The following is a 20,800-nucleotide window of genomic DNA, read 5'->3' as shown; positions in this document are numbered from 1 at the left end:
GCCCTCCCCCCCTCCATTGAGGAGTTTAACAGTTTAATGGCTGGATGAAGGAGTTCTTCAGTCTGTTGGTCCTGCACTTGGGGAGGAGCAGCCTCTGGCTGAACAGGCTTCACTGGCTGGTGGTGACAGTGTGCAGAGGGTGGCTGACACTGTCCAGGATGTCCAGCACTTTGTCCAGAGTTCTCCTCTCTGCTACTGTTGCCAGAGGGTCCAGCTTCATCCCGACAACTGAGCTGGCTAATTTGGTTTCAGTGGTTTTCCTCAGGCAGCTGAACCTTAATCAATACAAATTGCTTTTGATCAACAAAATCCTTAAGGAGGAGGCACGATGGTGCAGTGGTTAGCACTGTCGCCTCAAACCAAGAAGGTTCTGGGTTTGAGTCCCGGCTCGGGCACGGGATCTTTCTGTGTGGAATTTGCATGTTCTCCCAGTGTGGGTTCTCTCTGGTACTCCAGCTTCTTCCCACCGTCCAAAGACATGCAGTTGGGCACTAGGCTGATTGAATTCTCTAAATTGACCGTAGGTATGAATGTGAGAGTGAATGGTTGTCTGTCTATATACTGTATGTTGGCCCTGTGATGGACTGGCGACCTGTCCAGGGTGAACCCCACCTCTCACCCTTAGCTGCTGGGATAGGCTCCAGCCCCCCCGCGACCCTTAACAGGAATATGCTGAAGAAAATGGATGGATGGATGGAAAATCCTTAATGACCGGACATTGAAAATCTATTCATCATGGTCATCCCTAATATTGCCTTTTTAAATCAAACCAAAGGGAAATGGTGTGATCATAATTATTTATGCTATAAAGTATAGCATGACATCTGAATTGAACATGACCTCTGTAAATCAACATCTTATCAAACTAAAACAGTAGATTATCACTGTGAACCTGGTACTGGACATAATCTGACATTGAATATCTATTAATGACAATGACAAGACATGACAGACAGAATGGTGGTGGCTTAGTAATGTGGGAAGAGGTCAGCTTTGTTCTAATGGACAATGGACACTACCATATCGATGAACAGCAGCTGGACAGTACACAAAAGAAACCGCCTTAGGTTGGTAGAAGAAAGTGGAGAGCACACATCCATAGTAAGCAAATGATTCTTAATATTCATCATATTCATCGATGGAAACGGAATCCACTGTACAGAATATCTCATAATCATATTCATCTACATCACCATCACAGTAATGAAACTTGTTAAGAACTTGACCACCAAGGACATCCTGAAACTCTTTGAGAAGCACCTCAGCATATCGCACTTGCCCTCACCTCATGACAAAACACGGTACATCCTCATTATCCATGATGCTCTTGAATGGAGCTTCTTGAGCTTCTTGAATGTAGTTTATTAATCTTGTTCCTATCTTCTGAACATAATAGAATAGAATTCAACTTTGTCATTGCACATGTCACAAGTACAGAGCAACGAAATACAGTTGCATCCATCCAGAAATGCTTAGCAAGTAACCCACAATTCCAGTAGACAAGTGCATAAAATAACACACAGGTAGTGGTATTCTGCTGATGTCAAATGACCGTAGCTTCCTAAGAGAAGACTGTCTGGTCAAGGCCATTTTAACAATGGTGTTGGTGTTCTTTTCAAGTCCAGCATTTTATCAATAAGAATGCTGAGTTACTCACAGGAATAAACCACTTGTATAACTCCATCCTTGATTATGAAAAGGTCTCTGTAGTCTTTTTAAAAATCAACAATCAAACAATCTCCTTGGTCTAACATATTGTTTTTTCATCCTATAATTGAACACAGTTATCTGCCAAAGTAGTGTTATTTACAGCAACTATATCTCAGGAGTGAAGCTTTTTCAGTGACAAACAAGTGCAACATTTATCCAAGCATTCCTGAGGTATGTAGGCGCCACTGCTGCCACAGAGCAATAACTATGCCACAGCCATTCCGCTTCCTCCTCAAACTATTCTTTACATACTTCCTTTAAAAAATTCTTTATAATAAGCAATTGTCCTGTTTTCATTGTTGTTCCCCATAATGATAATAATTGTGTTTGATTGTTTCATGGTCAGTTATTTCAGCGAATAGGGTGATTTGTTTAGTGATCCTCATTCAAGTAAATATTTTTGTATTTCTTTCTACATTATGCTGCATGATTTTTTAAAAAAGAAAAATCAAATTGTAAATGTCAGCTTTTGTATCATGATTCTCATTTTTGCTGAACCAATTCAAATGATGATGAAGTGAGTTTTGGTAGTATGTCCACAAACAGATGTCTTAAGTGTGTAGAATGAGATGTGCAGGCAAGATGTATCTACAACACAATATTTTATTTAAAATGGTATTTTGACACAATATTTGCCTTTAACAAATACTGCAACTTCCTGTGAAATGAAAAGTGCTATAGGCCATATTTTGAGTTTCATTGCATTTTGATTAATTTTGCAGGCCTAAGCTATTTAACATTTAAATCAATGTAATATGATCTAATCTATTATTCAGAAACATGTCTCATCTAAGGATGATATTCAGATATTCCCATCATACAAGAGTAATAAAATAACTTGCCTTTTCCTTTCAAAAACAAACACTGACAATGTTTAAGTAAACATGTAGCCATATGTTATTATTGCTCTACACACTGAGGTTTCAAAGAGGCAAGGTGCATGGAGGGAGGCAAGGTGCGTGGTAGGAGTTTCCCCTCCGTTAACCACTTTTCTTACCAGGGTCTACTTTAGGATTTTCAAAGCTTGTTTTGCAAATCTGTGGAACAGAGATTGTTAATGCTTCAAAAAGAAGTTTATCAAGCTAACAAAACCTTTCAATATCTTACTCAGGAATGAAAAATACAACAATGTAGAGCTTTAAAATTATCATTTTTTTTAAAAAGAAAATTGATACTAGGCAGGGCTTACTGTGTAAATAAACTTGTTCTGTCTGCAGTGCACAAAGTTTGCGTAGTAACAGTCTTTGCAGAAATAAATATTATAATCAATTGGAGAAGCTACAGTTACCATGCAAGTATGTTTTTTTCCCTTGTTACGTTTGGACGCAGCCTTCAGTTACTTGTAAAACTCAGAAGAACCATCTCTGTTTGTGCTGAAGGGAGGGCAAAACAAATGGAGCTGAAGGAGCAATTTAGGAAAAAAAATCAAAAAATAATATATTTCATATCTATCTATTTTTAGGAGTATTCCTTTAACTTTTTGACCTAGAAAATACGACACTTCTCTTAAAGTAGGACTTTGTAGTGTGTGAACTTGCACAATAACCTGTCGAAAAACTCTATACACACACACACACACACACACACACACACACACATATATATATATATGATCACAAGTTTACATACCCTGGCAGAATTTGTGATTTGATTTTATTTTTTTGCCATTTTTCAGAGAATATGAATGCTAGGAGAAGAACTATTCTGTCACTCATGGATAGTGGTTGGGTAAAGCCATTTATTATTAAACAACTGTGAGTTGTTCAATGATATTGAGGTCAGGAGACTGAGATGGCCTCTCCAGAACCTTCACTTTATTCTGCTGAAGCCAGTGACAGATAGACTTGGCCTTGTGTTTTGGATCATTGTCATGTCTTAACGTCCAAGGATGTCCTATCCACAGCTTCCAAGCTGATGAGTGCAATTTTTTTCAGAGTCCTGTATTTCAGCTGAAGTTGTTTGTGGGTTTTTCTTTGCATCCCAAGCAATTTTCCTGGCGGTTGTGGCTGAAATTTTTGTTGGTCTACCTGACAGTAGTTTGGTTTCAACAGCATCCCAGATTTTCCACTTGATTAGAGTTTGAACACTGTTGATGGACATTCCTGGTATCTTGGATAACCTTTTATAACCCTTGCCTGTTTTATAAAGTCCAATTACCCTATCCCACAGATCCTTTGACAATTATTTTGCTTTCCCCATGACTCAGAATCCAGTAATGTCAGTGTAGCACTGGATGAAAAGATGCAAGAGCCTGTCAGCAGCCCAGAAACTCACTGACCTTTTTCACTCACACACTGATTACAAGCAAACAGATCACAGGTGATGATGGTTACCTTTGGTAGCCATTGAAACCTGTTTGTGTCAATCTGTGTGCGTGTAATCAGGACATGAGCGAGAGTCTTATCATTCATATTCTCTGAAAAATGGCCAAAAAAACCCCACAAATTCTGCAAGGGTATGCAAACTGACAAGCACAACTTTCTGTCTTTCTTCCATATATACATATATATACAGTATGTATGTATATATGTATATGTATGTATATATGTATACGTATGTATATATGTATACATATGTATATGTGTGTGTGTGTATTATATATATTGTCTCTAGTTTATTTGTTTTTCTGAAAAAATGAAAAATTACTTTTGCAATTATTTTCAGAAGACGACCATATATATAACATATACACAGAGTATATGCAAAGATATCATGCTTTTAAGTTAAATATTAACACACACACACACACACACACACTTACAGCAAGCACACTGTTACCATAACAGTTGGACGAATAAAAGCTGTAAAACACATATTCTAGCGAAGTTCAGAGGGGAATTATGAAGGTATTGAGACAGAAATAAGTGAGGTTAATAGAACTGTGTATTTTGAACTGCCTGTTATGAGTAGTGAATACCTCTGTTGCAACTAAAACCTACCCCGGATCAAGAGTGCATAAAGTTTATTCCCACTTATTGTACACCATAGTGTATGTCAAGAAACAGGATGCAGTTTCACTGAAGCCCAAATTTCGCTGACAGGCATTCAATATTTAATCCCAACAATATAATAGATTTGACCATAATGCCTCTGTAAGAGAAGGGAAAGGTTTTAATGTTTTTGATGTCTTTCTCTTCCTAGATTTCCAGTGGGTTCAAGGAGACGTTTGTGAGGTGCAGCTCATGGTCTACAACCCCATGCCTTATGAACTTCGAGTAGAAAATGTGGTCAGTTAAATTCATTAAACCCAAATCTTGAATGTGCTGTAATCATATCTTGTTAACCCTTTTCTTGTGAGTTTTTTAAAAGACAGCCACCTCAAGTAATTTTGAATATTTTTGCTCATCTTTCAAGTCTCCTAAAAGTTTGTGATACAGAACGCTGATGAAAAACTGAACATATAAAAACAGGTGCAAAGCCTCTATTGTGTGTAAAAAAAAACAAACAAAAAACACAAATTTTAAGTTCATCAATTCCATTTTTTTTCTTTATTAATAATAATATCACTCATGACGTGATAATGACGTCTTTTCAATAGAAAACTCTTATTTTCAGACAAAAGCTGAGAAAACATATTCTATAAAAGGAATGATTTTCAAGCATAAAATTGATTTGACATTTGTATTTATTTTTTGGCAGGTTATTCTCCTATGTGGTCATTTCAATTTTATACTATTTTTAGGTGTTTTTTAATGTGCATCTAAAGTTACTTTTCGAATTTCTTCTTGCCATTGTGACATGTTATGATTGTTCACCATCTCAAGGCTGTTTTTGAATCTTTTATCCTGCTCGTACTGTTTTATTAGTAGTAATCCTTCTATCATATTTTTAGCAAGGGACTTTGTAAGCTCCTTCAGGCCTCTTGTCTCTACCAGCACTATTTCATTGACTGATCTATTGTTTACTATTTTAATGTTTAAGGCTTAAAAATAAACAGTAGTACCTGCAAGCCCCCCTGGACAACCTGCCCCTCCGTTTGTTGTCATCTGCATGGCTAAAGTTCTCCAACAGTAAGGGCAGGTTTCCACTGGCTCACTTTGGCTCGGGTTAGTGGGGGCAGGTCGGTTTTGCCCCAATGGTACTAATCGTTACCATTTTGGTCCTTGCTCCACTGGGGTTCCAAGCAAGCTGAGTAGGGACCAAAATGTGACGTAAACACATCGCGGGGTACTGGTCGATTGCTTAGTAAAGTCTTTTATACTTTTCTTGGGTGTTCCATTTCGCCGCTAGAAGCCTTGCCTTTGTGTCGTCCCTTACTTTTGTTTAAGCAAAAACCATCATCATCATCGACGGTCACTCGTGGTCGAGTATGACTGTGCTCCTTCTTGGTCCTTGTGGGTCTTCAGGTGGATGTAAAGGCCAATTTTGGACCCAGTTATTCTGGGGCAGTGTGGACAGGGCCTGCTTGGTGGATGCTCTCTCCTTTCTGAGTCTGCGCTTGTGTTTTGCAGCATGGCAGAGGTCATCATTATATTGTGCAGCACCCTCACGGACAAGGTTTGTCCAGGCGACTCTGTCTTTTGCCATGTGTTCCCAGGTCTTTAGGTCTATGTGGCACTTCTTGAGGTTTATTTTAATGTTATCCTTATACCTTTTCTTTTGGCCTCCAGGGGCCCACTTTCCTTTAACAAGCTGTAAGTAGAGAACCTTTTCAGGGAGGCGAGAGTCTGGCATACAGATAACAAGGCCAGTCCATCGGAGCTGGTTTTGGGCAATAGTGGCAGTGACGGTCAGAACGTCAGCTTGTTTGGGGGTATGACAGGCGTACTGCTGTTTGGTGGTGGTTGGTGTAGGATTTGAGTCTTCTTTGTGTCTGTTTTATGTTGACGGCTAGACCAAGCTGTTTGTATGCTTTCGTAAAGGCAGATAGGATACACTGTAGGTCCTCTGCTGAGAGGGCTACAAGGGCGTTATCGTCCGCATACTGCAGCTCCATGATTGACATGATGGTGGTTTTGCCTTTGGGCCTGAAACAGTTGATGTTGAGGAGTTGGCCATCAGTCCTGTACATGATGTTGACTCCTTGGGGCAGATGCTTGCTTGTGAGATGGAGGATAGCAGCGATAAAGATGGAAAATAGTGGTGGAGCAATGTTTCACTGAGTCGAAGGCTTTGTTGAGGTCTATAAAGGCCATGTATAATGAAACATTTTGTTCCTGGCATTTTTCTTGCAGTTGGCGTGTAATGAAAATCATGTCCGTAGTGCCTCTGTTTGGGCGAAAACCACTCTTGAGACTCAGGAAGGATGCTTTCTGACAGGGGAGTGAGCCTGTTGGCCAACACCCAAGCAAGGGCTTTCCCTATGGTGGACAGGAGAGAAATGCCATTGTAACTTCCGCAGTCAGCTTTGTCTCCCTTCTTATAGATGGAGACAATTAAAGCATCCCTGAGCTGGGCAGGGATTTCGTCTTCTTCCCAGATTTTGATAGCAGGGCATGGATGTGCTCAAGAAGATTTGGTTGTCCTTTCCTCAGGACTTCTGCTGGGATACCGTCGGGCCAAGCAGCCTTGTTGTTTTTCATGTTCTTAATGGCATCCTGCACCTCATCCAGGCTGGGTGATTCTCCCATGCTTTCAACGATGGGCTGTTGAGGGATTTGGTCTAGCGCCCCATTTCACGGACAGTGTTCCTGTTTAGGAGGTCCTCATAGTGCTCCTTCCACCTGTTCACACAATTGCCACCTTGTCCTTCAGCAGCAAGAGTCCATCTTTAGAGCAAAGGGGGGGGGGGGGGTTAGATAGCAGTAACTGGAACCATATACCGCTCTTGTGGCATCAAAGAATCCTCTTGTATCCCCAGAGTCGGCAAGCTGCTGGATCTCCAGAGCCTTCTCTGTCGACCACTGGTTCTTTAATTGCCTAACTTGCGTTTGGACGGCTGCCTTCGCTTTGGCACGGGCTGCTCTTTTCACCTTGCAGTGGATGTCGTTGTCGTTGTCCTCCTCCGCTTTATCCGGTTGGTCCGGGTTGCAGGGGCAGCAGTCTCAGCAAGGAAGCCTAGACACTCCTCTCCACAGCCACTTCCACCAGCTCTTCCGGGGGAATCCCAAGGCCAGCCGAGAGATATAATCCCTCCCGAGGCCTCCTCCCAGTTGGGCATGCCTGGAACACCTCCCGAGGGAGGCATCCAGGAGGCATCCTCACTAGATGCCCGAACCACCTCAACTGACTCCTCTCGACATGGAGGAGCAGCGGCTCTACTCTGAATACCTCCTGAATGACTGAGCTTCTCACCCTATCTCTAAGGGAGAGCCCAGCCACGCCGCGGAGGAAACTCATTTCAGCTGCTTGTATTCGCAATGGCGGTCTTTCGATCATTACCCAGAGCTCATGACCATAGGTGAGGGTTGGAATGTAGATTGACTGGTAAATTGAGAGCCTCACCTTTGGGCTAAGCTCCTTCTTCACCACAACAGACTGGTTTGGTGCCCGCAACACTGTGGATGCCGCCCCAATCCGCCTGTCAATCTCTCGCTCCATCCTCACTCCTGAGAAAGACCCTGAGATACTTAAACTCCTCCACCTTAGGCAGGACCTCCCCCCCCATCTGGAGTGGGCAAACCACCCTTTTCTGGCTGAGGACCATGGCCTCAGACTTGGAGGTGCTGATTCTCATCCCAGCCGCTTCACATTCGGCTGCGAGGTGGGAGTTAAAGATCATTCTGACAGGTTCTTCCGCCAGGCGTTCCCAACAAACCCTCACTACTAATTTGGGGCTGCCGGGTCTGTGCGGCATCTTCCCCTGCCACCTGATCCAACTCCCCACCAGATAGTGATCAGTTGACAGCTCAGCTCCTCTCTTTACCAGAGTGTCCAGAACATGCGGTCACTGGTCAGATGATAAGACTATAAAATCGATCATAGACCTGCGGCCTAGGATGTCTTGGTGCCACGTGCAATGGTAGGCATCCTTATGTTCAAAAATGGTGTTAGTTATGGACAAACTGTGACTTGCACAGAAGTCCAATAACTGCACACCACTCGGGTTCAGGTCGGGCATAAGCATAAGTGCAGACCACAGTCAGGACCCGTTCCCCGACCTGAAGGCGCAGGGAAGCAACCCTTTCATCTACCAGTGTAAACCTCAGCGTACAGGTAGAAAGCCTGGGGGCAATCAAAAATCCCACCCTGGCCCTCCGTCTCTCACCCGGAACAACTCCAGCGAAAGAAAGAGTCCAACCCTTCTCAAGGACTTGGGTTCTGGACCTGGAGCTATGTGTCGAGGTGAGGCCGACTATATCCAGCCAGTAACGCTCAACCTCTTCCACCAACTGCTGCCCAATCCACAAAGCACCGGACCATTTTGGTTCCTCCCACGGGTGGTGGGTCAATGGGAGAATGAATTCATATCTCCCCTTTGGGCTAGGCCCCATGAACCAAGGCCCAGCCACCAGGTGCTTACCATCGAGCCACTACCCCAGGCATCGAGCCCCTACCCCAGGAGTGGCTGTCATTTTGCCAAGTGATAAAAGTTTGCCGCTTGATGTCAGTGAGTTGCTGAATCTCGGGGTCATTCTCATCAAACCAGTCTTGATGTCTCCTTCTGTTGGGGTAACACTCTGCTTAGACCATCCTGCAGCTGTTGTTGATAGGTGGCGTCATCCAACAGCTCAATGTTTATCTTTGGTCGGCTCTGTCCTTTCTGCATTCTCCTTTTCCACATTAAGCGGATAGACATAATGGAGCGAATGTGGCGTGGTCAGTCCAGCAGTTGTCTGCACTGGTCATTGCTCTGGTGTTAAGGACATCACGGTGGTCTTTGAAGCGGGCAATGACGTAGTTGATGAGATGCCACAGTTTGAAGCGAGGATGCATCAATGATGTTTTGAACTAGTTTTTTTGATGGAAGATTGTGTTTGTATTGACTAGGTTGTGCTCTGAGCACTTGGTTAGCAATAGTTTACCATGGGGTTCGTGTTTCCAACCCCTTCTCTCCCCAGCGTGCCCCTCCATAGGTGGTAGTTTCGTCCCAATCTGGCGTTGAAATCTCCCAGCAGGATGAGCTTGTCCTCCTTGGGGACTTCGGATAGAATTTTATCCTGGTCAGCATAGAAGGCCTTCTTAAATTTGTCCTGTGCATCAAGCGCTGGTGCGTAGGCACTAATAACCGTAGCCATCTGACTGCTTGTAAGCATCAGACGTATGGTCATTCGGCGCTCGTTGATGCCCACAGGGAGTTCGTGGAGGTAGTTGATGAGGCAATTCTTATTAGTGAAACCAACACCATGGATTCGTGGCTCATCTGCAGACTTTCCTTTCCAAAAGAAAGTATATCTGTCTCTCTCCTCCTTCAGCTGACCTTCATCAGGCAGTTGGGTCTTGGAGAGTGCTGCGGTGTTGATCCAGAACTTCCTTAGCTCTCTGGAGATGATGGTAGTTCTCCTTTCAGGTCGATTGCTGGCTTGGTTGTCCGTGAGGGTCAGCGCATTCCAGGCTCCAATGCATAACTGTTTTCTGTGTTTCTCACGACATGGTGGTGATCCCTCTGGATGCAGTATTCCAGACAGGATTTTGCGAGGCAGGCTAGGTTTAGGGTACCTTTTCGAACCCCCTCCCCTCCTGGGGTCAGCAGAGTGGATCTTGAATAGGGCTGCTCAGTCATAGGTGCAGCTGTCGAGAAGCTCTTTCTGCCTCAGTCCAAGAGCTTTACGACTGAATCTGACACCCACCGCCTGTGTGCCAGGTTGTGGCTAGGGACTCCCAGACTTCACTGTCCTGCCCTTGTTACCACTTCCCGATCGCCACAAGACTTTGTTGTCTGGGATGTAAAATGGATAGGTTCCATTTGAGAGGACGCCTGCGCGTGACGTCTTTTAGCCTGGGGAGACTGATGCGCCTGCAGCCGCCACACGGTCCTTGGCAGAGAAAGGCCTGGGTCCAATGGCATGGAATCCATGACGACTGGAGACCACCCGCTGTTGCAGCCTTCTTCTGCTTTCAGTGCCGTTGTGACTTAAAGTGTCATCCTCCTCCACTTCCACCGTTGACGACTATGGATTGCACTTTGTCTGGAACCTCCCCTTCGACCTTACCGCCATGGTTGAACCTACCTGGAGCTGAAGCTCCAGACGGCTTCGCTCTTAGGTTCATTGGAACACACAAGGTTCTCCATCACGGCAAGTGGCGATCCATGGAGAACAAAAGCAAAAACCACAGACCGAGTAACACGTATAATGCTGCCTCCATGTCGTCCGTTGTTGTTGTTGTGTCAAAATGATTGTTGCTTCAGGCTTATTGAGCTGCTTTTCATTGTGATGTTTGTTGCACTTATGCCAACCATGACAAATGTTGTCCTTGGACGCCTTGATGAAGGACTCGGCAATGTGCCCAAGCCGTGCAACAACCTTTAAGAGGGCACTCCAAGCAGAGAACTGTCCAAAGTGCACACTTCCAAGCTTGCTGTGTGACGGACTGGTGACACAAGCAGTGACCTCTGACCATACCTCTACATCTGACTACGGGTCAACAAGGCTGAAAACTTTTCCAGATGATTGAATCTGTCTTTTTCCCTTCCAAGCAGCTGAAGGATTTCAGCTGAGGAGTCAAGAGGGGATTTCTCGGAAGCAGTTGTTGTCCGATGATGATTGTTTGAACCAATTTCTGTTTCAGTGCCATATTTGCTAGTTTTTTTCTTGTTTGTTTACATTTCTTTTGGTATGCATTGTGCATCTTTCATGCCTCGGTATTATAGCCTCTTTCATGAAATACTTTGCTCTTCTTCCATTGGTCTCTGTCATGCCAGAGTATATTTTCAGCGTGTAAGGAGAGACCATTCTGTGCATATTGACCATGTCAAAGAGGGCCAGTGACATGTTACTTTGGTCATCCAACATCACGTACATTCTCTTCTGTTCAGGATGTCCTTTGGGTTATACCATGACCAGACACATTTTGGAGCATGACTTTCCTACAAACTGCTGTAAAGCTGGACATAGTTACAGTTGAGTTCTCCTCAGCTTCCTCCCCGCCATCTCCCACTGCTGAAGTGACAGGCTCTCTTGCCATTCAGGGAGGTGGACCATCATGAAGAGTTAAGACATGATGGTTACTGTCACACTCTGAACAGTGGATGGCAGTCTTACAGTCCCTGGCTCTATGGTTTGTTGACATAAAACATTTTAAGCAGATTAAATGCTCTTTGAGGAAACTCTTCTTCTCTTCCAGACTCTTCATTCTGAAACCCCTACATTTTCTGAGAGAGTGTGGTTTCTTATGAATGGGACAATGTCTCTCTCTGGATCTATAAGAGACTTGTCACTATCTGGAAAGTTGGAGGCCTTAACCTCAGTTTAATTAGCAGAGATGGGAAGTATGGCTTTCCAGAACTTAGCTGGAGGTTTCTCATCTTTGTAGGGTGCTGTACTGTACTGTGCATTTTTTGTATCTGGTCCCTTGAGTAACCCATCTGTCTTGGAGATTGTCGGAAGCTTTTCCACAATTGATTGAGTTCATGCCTCTAGCTGAATCAAGGAAGCTGAAACCTGATAGGTAACCTTCATTCTTTGTGGCTTCTATCTCATGGAGAGGGTCTGCAAATTCCTGAAGCTGTTGGTTATCTTTGTTGGAGATTTTAGGTACATTCTCAAGACGTTTAAATAATAAAGCCTCAATAACCCCTGGAGAGTCATAAGCCTTATTTAACTGTTAGCATAGCCTGTCGAGTCCAGCTGATGGATCGTTGACATGGACTGCTCTGATTCTCAGGGCATTCTCAGGAGATGTGTCCTTGCCAAGCCACCTGGTACGTAAATCTAGCTCCTCACTAGGTTTGAGATTCAAGCCTTCTATGGCATTATAGAAAGCAGATCTCCACGACATATAGTTCTCTGACCAACTGTCAAACGCTTTGAACCCTGCTGTGAGAAGGTCTCCATGAGTGAGAAACGCAAAGAGGTCAGAGACATCTGTGGACCTGGACTTTGTGTGGTGAACTTGCTGTGCCGTTGCCTTGTAGTAAGTAAGGACTGAAAGCATTGACATAGACCTTAGGGGAGATTTGGTGCCGTGTAGCTTGAGGATGTTAAAAACACTGTATCACACAGGCTGCAACATATGCTTATGATCATCAAAATTGTCTTTATATTGGGGCTTTGAAGTATTTACTGTCCCTCTTTTATCATCACATTCATCTTCTTTTTGGTGGCTGAAATGTACATTAATGTAGTCATCAGTACGTTGTCTTGATACAGCTGGTGATACAGTGGGACATATAGCCATGCCCTAGCAGCTTCAGCTTCACTGTCCCTAAAGAGCGTTCAATGTTGCATCGACGTGTTCGTTCAATCCTCATGTCAATTTGAAGTTTTGCATATTCCGCTTTTTTCCATGCAGCTTCTGTCTTTGCCAGTGCCTCTGCTGCAATATGCCATGAGTTTGATTTAGAAGAGTGATGGGAGAATGCTGATCTGCTTGTATTTAACTTGAAATATTGTGAAGATGATGCTTGGCTCGCATTTGACTAGGAATGTCGAGAGGATGATGCATTTTAAGCTCAACGCTCTGATCTGACCTCCAGTTTGGACCCTTTGCAGTCTGACATTCTACTCTGGTAGGTATGGTGTGTATCATATCCACTCTTGTGCTCTTGATATGGGTTGCCCTGACCATGAGTGAAACAGAACATGGTGTAGGCAGCGAGCTAAACAATTTTCCAATAAAAACACCATAGAGGGGCATCCAGGCTTACGGATTTTATGGACGTCCTTTGTGTGAAACTGTAAACAACATACAGACAGGGACACAGAAATAAATGGATGTGCAAGCCACATTAAGCACATGAAATTATCCTCATCCTTATGTAAAATGCTAACTAAGACAGTAAATAAAGTAAGTACATTCAAGTGATTAAAGGTAATGCAAATGTAACCAGCTCAAACCACAGAAAGTTAACCAGTAAAAGTAATCATGTTCATCAAAATAACCAACACATTGAATACAAATATATTTAACTGCAGTTGTACTCACAGATTGTGCCAAATAAAGAGCCAAAACAAGGAGTATAGATCTGGATGGAACTAGACCCCTTTCCACTGCTGTGTCTCTGTTCAAAATGGCTGCTCTGAGCTCTGGCAATCAGTGGTTTAACCACCTCCAACACTAGGTGTCACTACACACACATTGTAATTACTGGGGCCAGAATAAATAGCGCCTTCAACCTTTTAACAGTGAAAATGGCTTAACAAAAAATCAAATCAGTGGTGTGGGAGTTTTGTCTCATAAATGATGGAGAATCTTGTCAAGTGGAGGGGAATGAGTTGAAAGAACCTGTAAATTGAAAACTGGACAGTAATTTCAAGCATGGCTCAGTAAAACAGGAAGAATTCTACATGGTCAGATACTTCTAAATGGTTCCTCTGCAACCATGGAAGCATCTATGGCTACTGATAGTGCTTTGTTGTTGTCCTGGATAGCCAAAACAGGATCCCTCAAAAGCTTTTTTGAAAATTAATTCTATAATCATAATTTTATGGGATGGTGAGAACAGGCTACTCACACTGATGGGTAAGAAAACATGGAGTTTAACATCCCCTTGTGGCGATATTACTTTATTAGTGTTATACACCATCCTGTCTGACCAGATAGTAACTGTATTAAGGTAAGACCATTTGTTCCTCTTTTCTTGTACAGAATACATTATGAAAGACCCATCAAACATCAGGGTATAGGCAATCACAGCTTTTTTTTGTATTAAAGAATCTCCAGCAGTAGCACAGACCTGCACTTCTGTACACGCCTTTAAGAGAATGATCGGTGGTGAACAACATGATAGTATGTAATGGACCAGTAGGTTAGTAGGCAGAGTAAACTGTTCGCTGTTCACTATATCTTATTTTCAAATATTCTCTTGTTTCCCTGTAACCTGAATTGCAGGAAGTAACACTCAATTCAAGATTTCCTTCTGATCAGAATCAATTTCATTATACAGTTCATAATAACCGTTTTGCTTACAACAACCACTCTGTACTAAAATATCCCACCAGTCATTACCCAGTTATGTTCCCCGCGATGAAGAAGTAAGTCTCCCTTTAAATTCAGTCCAGAGTCCTTAAGAAAAATAAAAAAGACAGTTCACGTCCAAGGTTCAAGGGAAATGTTCGTGTGTATTTAGAGGGATGTCAGTGTTTGCAGCAATTGGCCGACTACATCACTGGGTGCAGTTAAACTGGATGCTTACAAGGACCACAACAATGTGTGTTGCTCTCTTTCAAGATCCTGGTGGGAAGCATCGCCATCACCTCACTGAAGGATCCAAATCCAGGAAAAACAAAAGGATCAGGAAAAACAAACAGAAAAATTTCTGACCTGTCCACTGGCAGTTTCAGAGAAATATCATCAGTATCAAGTTATTTACACTTTGTCTACTAAGTCATTTAAATGTAATCACACAAGGTCCATTAATATGAACCATCAAATACAAAATATGCTGTGTTGGATTTACACTACTTAGTTCTAGGTTCTTTCCTTTTATATTCAACTTTCTCCAGTTAGTTCACCAACTCTCTGTCTGCCGTGCTCTGACTGTCTCTATCTCTGCGCAAAGACTTGAAGGGGAAAAACACAACATAAAAAACAACACGCACTCAGTTCTTTTTGTGATGCGTTCACTGAATTGTATTTATCCCATTGTTTAGACAATTTTTAAGTTATTTTGATTGAAATTACAATATTATTGTATTCTTTTTTTAATTTAATTTTCTGTTTTATTCTCATGTAAATCACCATCATGTGGGTTACACATAATAAACACACAAAGGTTTGCACTGCTATCCTTATTAGGGCATTCCATTGACTTACATTTACGTGGACAGCCTAATTGAAATCAGAAACCCAATCCCTAATTTATATCTGATGTCAGTCAGCATACAGCTTCAGTGCTAATTCTCACCTCTGTTTTTTGGTTTTCTATTAAGTGACACTCAACTGTTTGATTTTCAGAGGGGGACACCCGAAGATACTTTTGTCATTCATCTCACAAATCAATTTGGGATATTTAATTGGTTTTACTGTAAATAGCGAATTCTGCTTTCTTTGTCCTTTTATTCCTTTTTAGCCAGGTTATGTTAGCTGAGTTATGTGAACTAAAGATATAGTAATCTGTCACTTAAAGAATAAAACAAAGTCTGACTGAAGTGGACTTTTACATTTTTAGGACTGTCAAGCATTTTAATAAAAATAATTATGTGTTATTAGTTAATGAATGTGGAGTTACTTCACATAAATTTTGGCTGTGACAACCATTTAAGATCTATAGATATTTTTTTGGTAAACCTATGAATTCATGAATAGATAAACTTGACAGGACTAGATTTTCCACAAATGCACTTAAGGTTAGTTCCCACCGGTGAGACGCACCATGGCATTGCAGTCAGTGCTGAATTGGGTTTATATATTTTACAGATGTAACAGATTTCATGTTGCTTTTGTTAATACAGTAAATGCTAAGATCATAGTGCTTTATAATCAGGAAAAAATAAAATGTGTACTAAAATATTTTTTTAATGTTTAGCTTGTTGATCAATACAAGTGACAATATACTGTATGTGTCTTTTCCTAAGTAATTGAAAAATATTAAATAAAACAGCCTATTCCTGTATTAAGACCTCAACAAAAACAAAAATTATTGCAAATTGCACTGACGTTTTTGAGAAAATATGCTGGAACATCTATGTAAGTATCTACTGATGCTAATCTAGACTCATGAGGGGTTTGGGGTCTTTCAACATCATACCCCCTCCTCTAGGTGACCCAGCTGAGTCTGATCAGACCCCAGCTTGTGTACAGATGGCTAGCTAGCCATTCTGCCCCCCATGGTTCTCCTCTCTTGAGCCACAGCCACCTTCAGGCTTTATCTGCTGCTTTGGTGGGACTGCAGATGGCTCTTCTCTTCCCCACACCTTCGATGCCCAAAATACTGAAGGCTCTGGACAGGGATCGGGCAGCAAAGCCACTACGAGACCTGGGAGACATCTTGGCCTCCATCTGGCTTGTTGGCAACTGCTGACAAGTCCCTCATACTGGGCAAGCTTCCTTTCAAAGGCCTCTTCTAAGTAATCTTCCCACGGGACTGTTAGCTGCAACAGGACAACATGTTTGGTGGATTTGAACAGGAGAACAATGTCTGGTCTCAAAGGGGTGGTCGCAGCTTGATTGGGGAACTTCAGTTGTTGGGAATTCAAACACCTTCAGCAACTCTCCACTGTTCTGGAATCCTGTCCCCCTTCCAGATGGCACACAAGATCTTACATAAGCTTTGGAGGAGTTTAGGACAGTTCTTATACTTTGTATGAAGTGCCACTTGGTCCTGGAGCAGAGCTTGTGCATCCTCTCCTGGCAACCTCTTAAACCTCCTTAGGCTGCAACTCTGATATGTCAAACTGCATGGATGATCTATCAGGGTGCTGCACTCCCCAACTCTTGTTCTCTCACTGGGTTGCTGTATGTCTGCTTCAGATAGTGATCAATCTCTTCCTGTGAGCAGGTCAGCTTGCCGCACTGCTTCTGCCCTTGCAGCTCCTTTGGGAATTTGAAGGGGTTGGCAATGAATGTAGCATGCTTTCTGGCTTATTCATGGCAGTGCCTCCACTGCCCTTCTGCCCACCAGAGGACCCTGATCTTACTCCATAGGATGCATCAACTGAGCCAGATCAATGTGCTCCACCTCTCCTGCCTGCTTGGATTGTCACTTTGAGGTCTTCATCTTCTGCCTAGTGTTGTGGATTCTTGCCTCTCTGTGGTTCCTTGAATGAGGTCCTTTGGCTCCTTTCTTCTCCTCCTTTCCGAATCTATTACATGCAACATCAAACCTTTTCATCAAACAACCAAAAAATAACCCTGCAAAATGCAGGGGGGGGGGGTATGTTCTGTCTTTTTTTCCCCCCTAAGTTTTATTTTTTTCTTTAATTAAATAACCAAAATACATTTGCTAATTTTACCAACCCTGTTTATTATACAAGTTGTATCAGCATTTTGAGTCAGACTACATTCAGAATAATAAATGAATCAATAAATGCATTACCCTGTCAACTTTTGTTTTTATATTTTTTGCACTCTTTATGTTACCGTTAACTGCATGATTGCAATATGTGTCAATAAAACACAAAGAAGAGGGGCAGCATGGCTTGGTCCAGCAACCAAAGTGCTATTGGTTCGATCCTCACTTTCCCCAGTGGCCATGTTGAAGTTTCCTTGAGCAAGATACTGAACCCCTCATTTCTTCTGATGGGCCTGCGATGGACTGGCAACCCGTCCAGGGTATACCCAGCCTCTTGCCCAATGTCAGCTGTGTTACGACTCGGCTCAGGTAGGGACAAGGAGACATAACACGGGAAGATCCGGTGCTGTTATAGTGGGCAGTTTTATTTCCAGATGTCAATGGTACATGCCACATGCGTTGTCAGGACAAAAGAAAATGAAAGGAACTGCGGCCACACAGGGCCAAAACCCACCAAATGAAAACCCGGACCTAACCACAAGAAAAGAAACACAAATCCACGCAACTCAGGGCAAAAAAACAGAAATGCGACTTGGATGAATAACGATGAAAAAAACAGCTCCACCGGAGCAACCAGCCACGCAGGGCGACACAGAAAAGAAACAAAAGTGTAAACAAAACCAAAACCAAAACCAATGGTAGGGGCTCACCAGCCTCGCCTCAACCGCCACACCACAGTAACCTGATCTCAGGATCCCACAGATCACGCTAAACTGCTGCTCTATTGCTTAATGGAGCCACGCAAGGGACGACGTCTGCCACCGTGCAGAGTCGCCGAACGAATAAGTGGATGAATGGATGGACAAACAAAGAAATTGTCTTAATCAGAACAGTATTCAAAATGGTTAACTGAGTACTGACAGTGGTTTTGAATCAATCTCATGCCTGCCATCTAAAACAACACAGTCCACATGCTCTAATCATTATTGTTGGTAAAACAGGGTAATTAACCTTTGCTCGTAAGAATGTAAATGAATGATATCCAGTAGTTTAGAATTGATACCTCTGCTATCCAATAATGAAGCAATGAAGCAAAAGGCATTTTAAATCAAAGCTGCTGCACCTCAGAGGTTCAGTTGTAAGGCAGCCTTCTCTCTAGTGAGGTAGTGTCCGCAATAATGGATTGATGTGGTCTTTACGTCACTTCAGTCTGCTACAACCAGGGTGCACTGGAATTTTTAGTCTGCTTGTCAGATTTTATTTGATTCAACAGAATCAAGAGAATACTTGAAAGCCATCTGACAACAAATGCTCCACTGCTCATTTCACTGTTATAATCTTTTTAAAATCTTTGTATTCATCTATGAAAAGAGTGAGATCCTCCAGCTGATGTCTCAACTTGTAACAGCCTATTCTACTTTTTCAGTCCTGTTAGCATTAAGTCATAGAAAGACATAAAACTGTACATAAAAATATAAACCCAGAGTGAATCTTGTTGTTATATTTCAGAGAACATCACACAAATGTATTGTCAGTACATCTTGATAAAATAAAATGCCAAGTTATTGGCAAATATTCTTACTTGCTTTCTTTCCAGAACCTGACAAGAAAACAGATCCCAACTCTCATTGTTGTTTTGAACAGTCACTTCTCGTCACACCTAAAGCACACCCTGTATATCCTCAAAGGATGCTGATTAGTCTTATTTGGACACAAACACATATCCTGAGGCCTGATAAGTTGTTTTTCTCACAAGATTTTGTGAAACCAGCTGCCCCTGTTATAATCATGGCCAAATTCCTAAAATAGCAATAAGATCCCCTTCTCCTCCAGTTGTATTTTTTTGGACTACTTAACAAACATTTTAAACATGCTTTGTTTACACAGTGTAAAAGCACTTATAACTCCAGTGATTCATCCTTTTAATATTATTTTCAGTAGTTTATATTTTTTTTTGTCCATGGTGATGATATCAATGCACTGGCTAATTAATTTCTGATATCTGGAAACATGGGAATGTCATTAATCTGGGTGTGTTCTCAAATTGCAGCAATTATAACCAGTTCTACAGATGTTACAATTGTCCATGTAGAATTATTTTATGTAAAATCACCAAAAATATTGCTGTACAAGTTCAAATAGGGTGGTCAGTGCATAAACCTGAATCCCTTGTCATATTGTGGTCTCCAGTCATGCCTGAAGGACTGAATCTCAGACATATATGGTTGAAGTGGCCATTTCCTATAGAGCACCCTTGTCTGTAGTGGAAATGGCCACCGCATACTGATTGAGATGTGATCATCATTACGGGGTTAAAATGGTTGATCACATGAATTAGTTGAAGAGGTATTTGACATCAGACTATACACTTTGGTTTTAATATGAAAACTAAGAGTCATCAAGGAGTGCACAAAGTGACGATTACAAGTACAGAGATTAGATTATTTGTAGATTGCTTGGATTATGTTTTTAGACTAAGGTCTGCCCAAGAAGTTTTTGCTTTTTTGAAGCATTGTGGCAGATTCTTGTCTCATTGTCTTCTCTATGTTTTGATGAATGTTTATTTCTTACTTGTCCTTTTTTATCTTGTATTCAGGGTTTGCTGACCTCTGGTGTTGAGTTTGAATCCCTGCCTGCTGCGCTATCACTGCCTGCAGAGTCTGGCCTCTACCCTGTTACTCTGGTTGGTGTCCCACGAACCGCTGGCAACATCACAGTCAATGGTGAGTCTTATTAAAAACGTATTCCCTAAATACAAATTTTATATGACTTGTTAAACTGCTCAAGTTTAAGAACATTTGATCAAGATTTTTTTTTAGCCGTGATCTTAATCATTAGCCTACTTCCACTTCTTGCCACCTAAACATCTCCTCCACTCTACATGTGAGCCCAGGTTACCACACATCGGTGTTTGGTGTAACCAGTGATTGCCTGCTGGAACTCCTGCCTGGTGTAAAGACAAGTGGCTGTTTAGTTGAGGTCATTCCCTCGCTTCCTCGTCTCCAGCTCAGCACATCACTACCACGGTGAGAGAATCTTTGCATCCTTCACTTACTCATGTGGACTGTAACGACCAAAGTGGGTTTTTTTTTGCATTTATCAATTTGCAGTGTTTTATGATGGATAAGATCCATGTTTATAATTGTTAAGACATCATTA

General features: G+C 42.2%; 1 protein-coding gene across 2 annotated transcripts in view; it reads left to right on the top strand.

The window, feature by feature from the left end:
- The window catches only part of trappc9 (trafficking protein particle complex subunit 9), a 242,188-nt gene that overhangs the window by 42,463 nt on the left and 178,925 nt on the right, over positions 1-20,800 (top strand). For both annotated transcript variants that reach the window (XM_086193247.1, XM_086193246.1), the window contains 3 exons: positions 4,852-4,937; positions 20,238-20,364; positions 20,535-20,667. In XM_086193247.1, the coding sequence (XP_086049373.1) occupies positions 4,852-4,937; positions 20,238-20,364; positions 20,535-20,667 (346 nt within the window). The remainder of the gene's footprint in view (positions 1-4,851; positions 4,938-20,237; positions 20,365-20,534; positions 20,668-20,800) is intronic.

The sequence above is a fragment of the Aulostomus chinensis genome, chromosome 22 (genome assembly GCF_037954235.1).
Source record: "Aulostomus chinensis isolate RoL2024-O1b breed Wild chromosome 22, RoL_Achi_v1.0, whole genome shotgun sequence".
NCBI lineage: Eukaryota > Metazoa > Chordata > Actinopteri > Syngnathiformes > Aulostomidae > Aulostomus > Aulostomus chinensis.
This window is presented reverse-complemented; position numbering and strand designations above follow the sequence as displayed.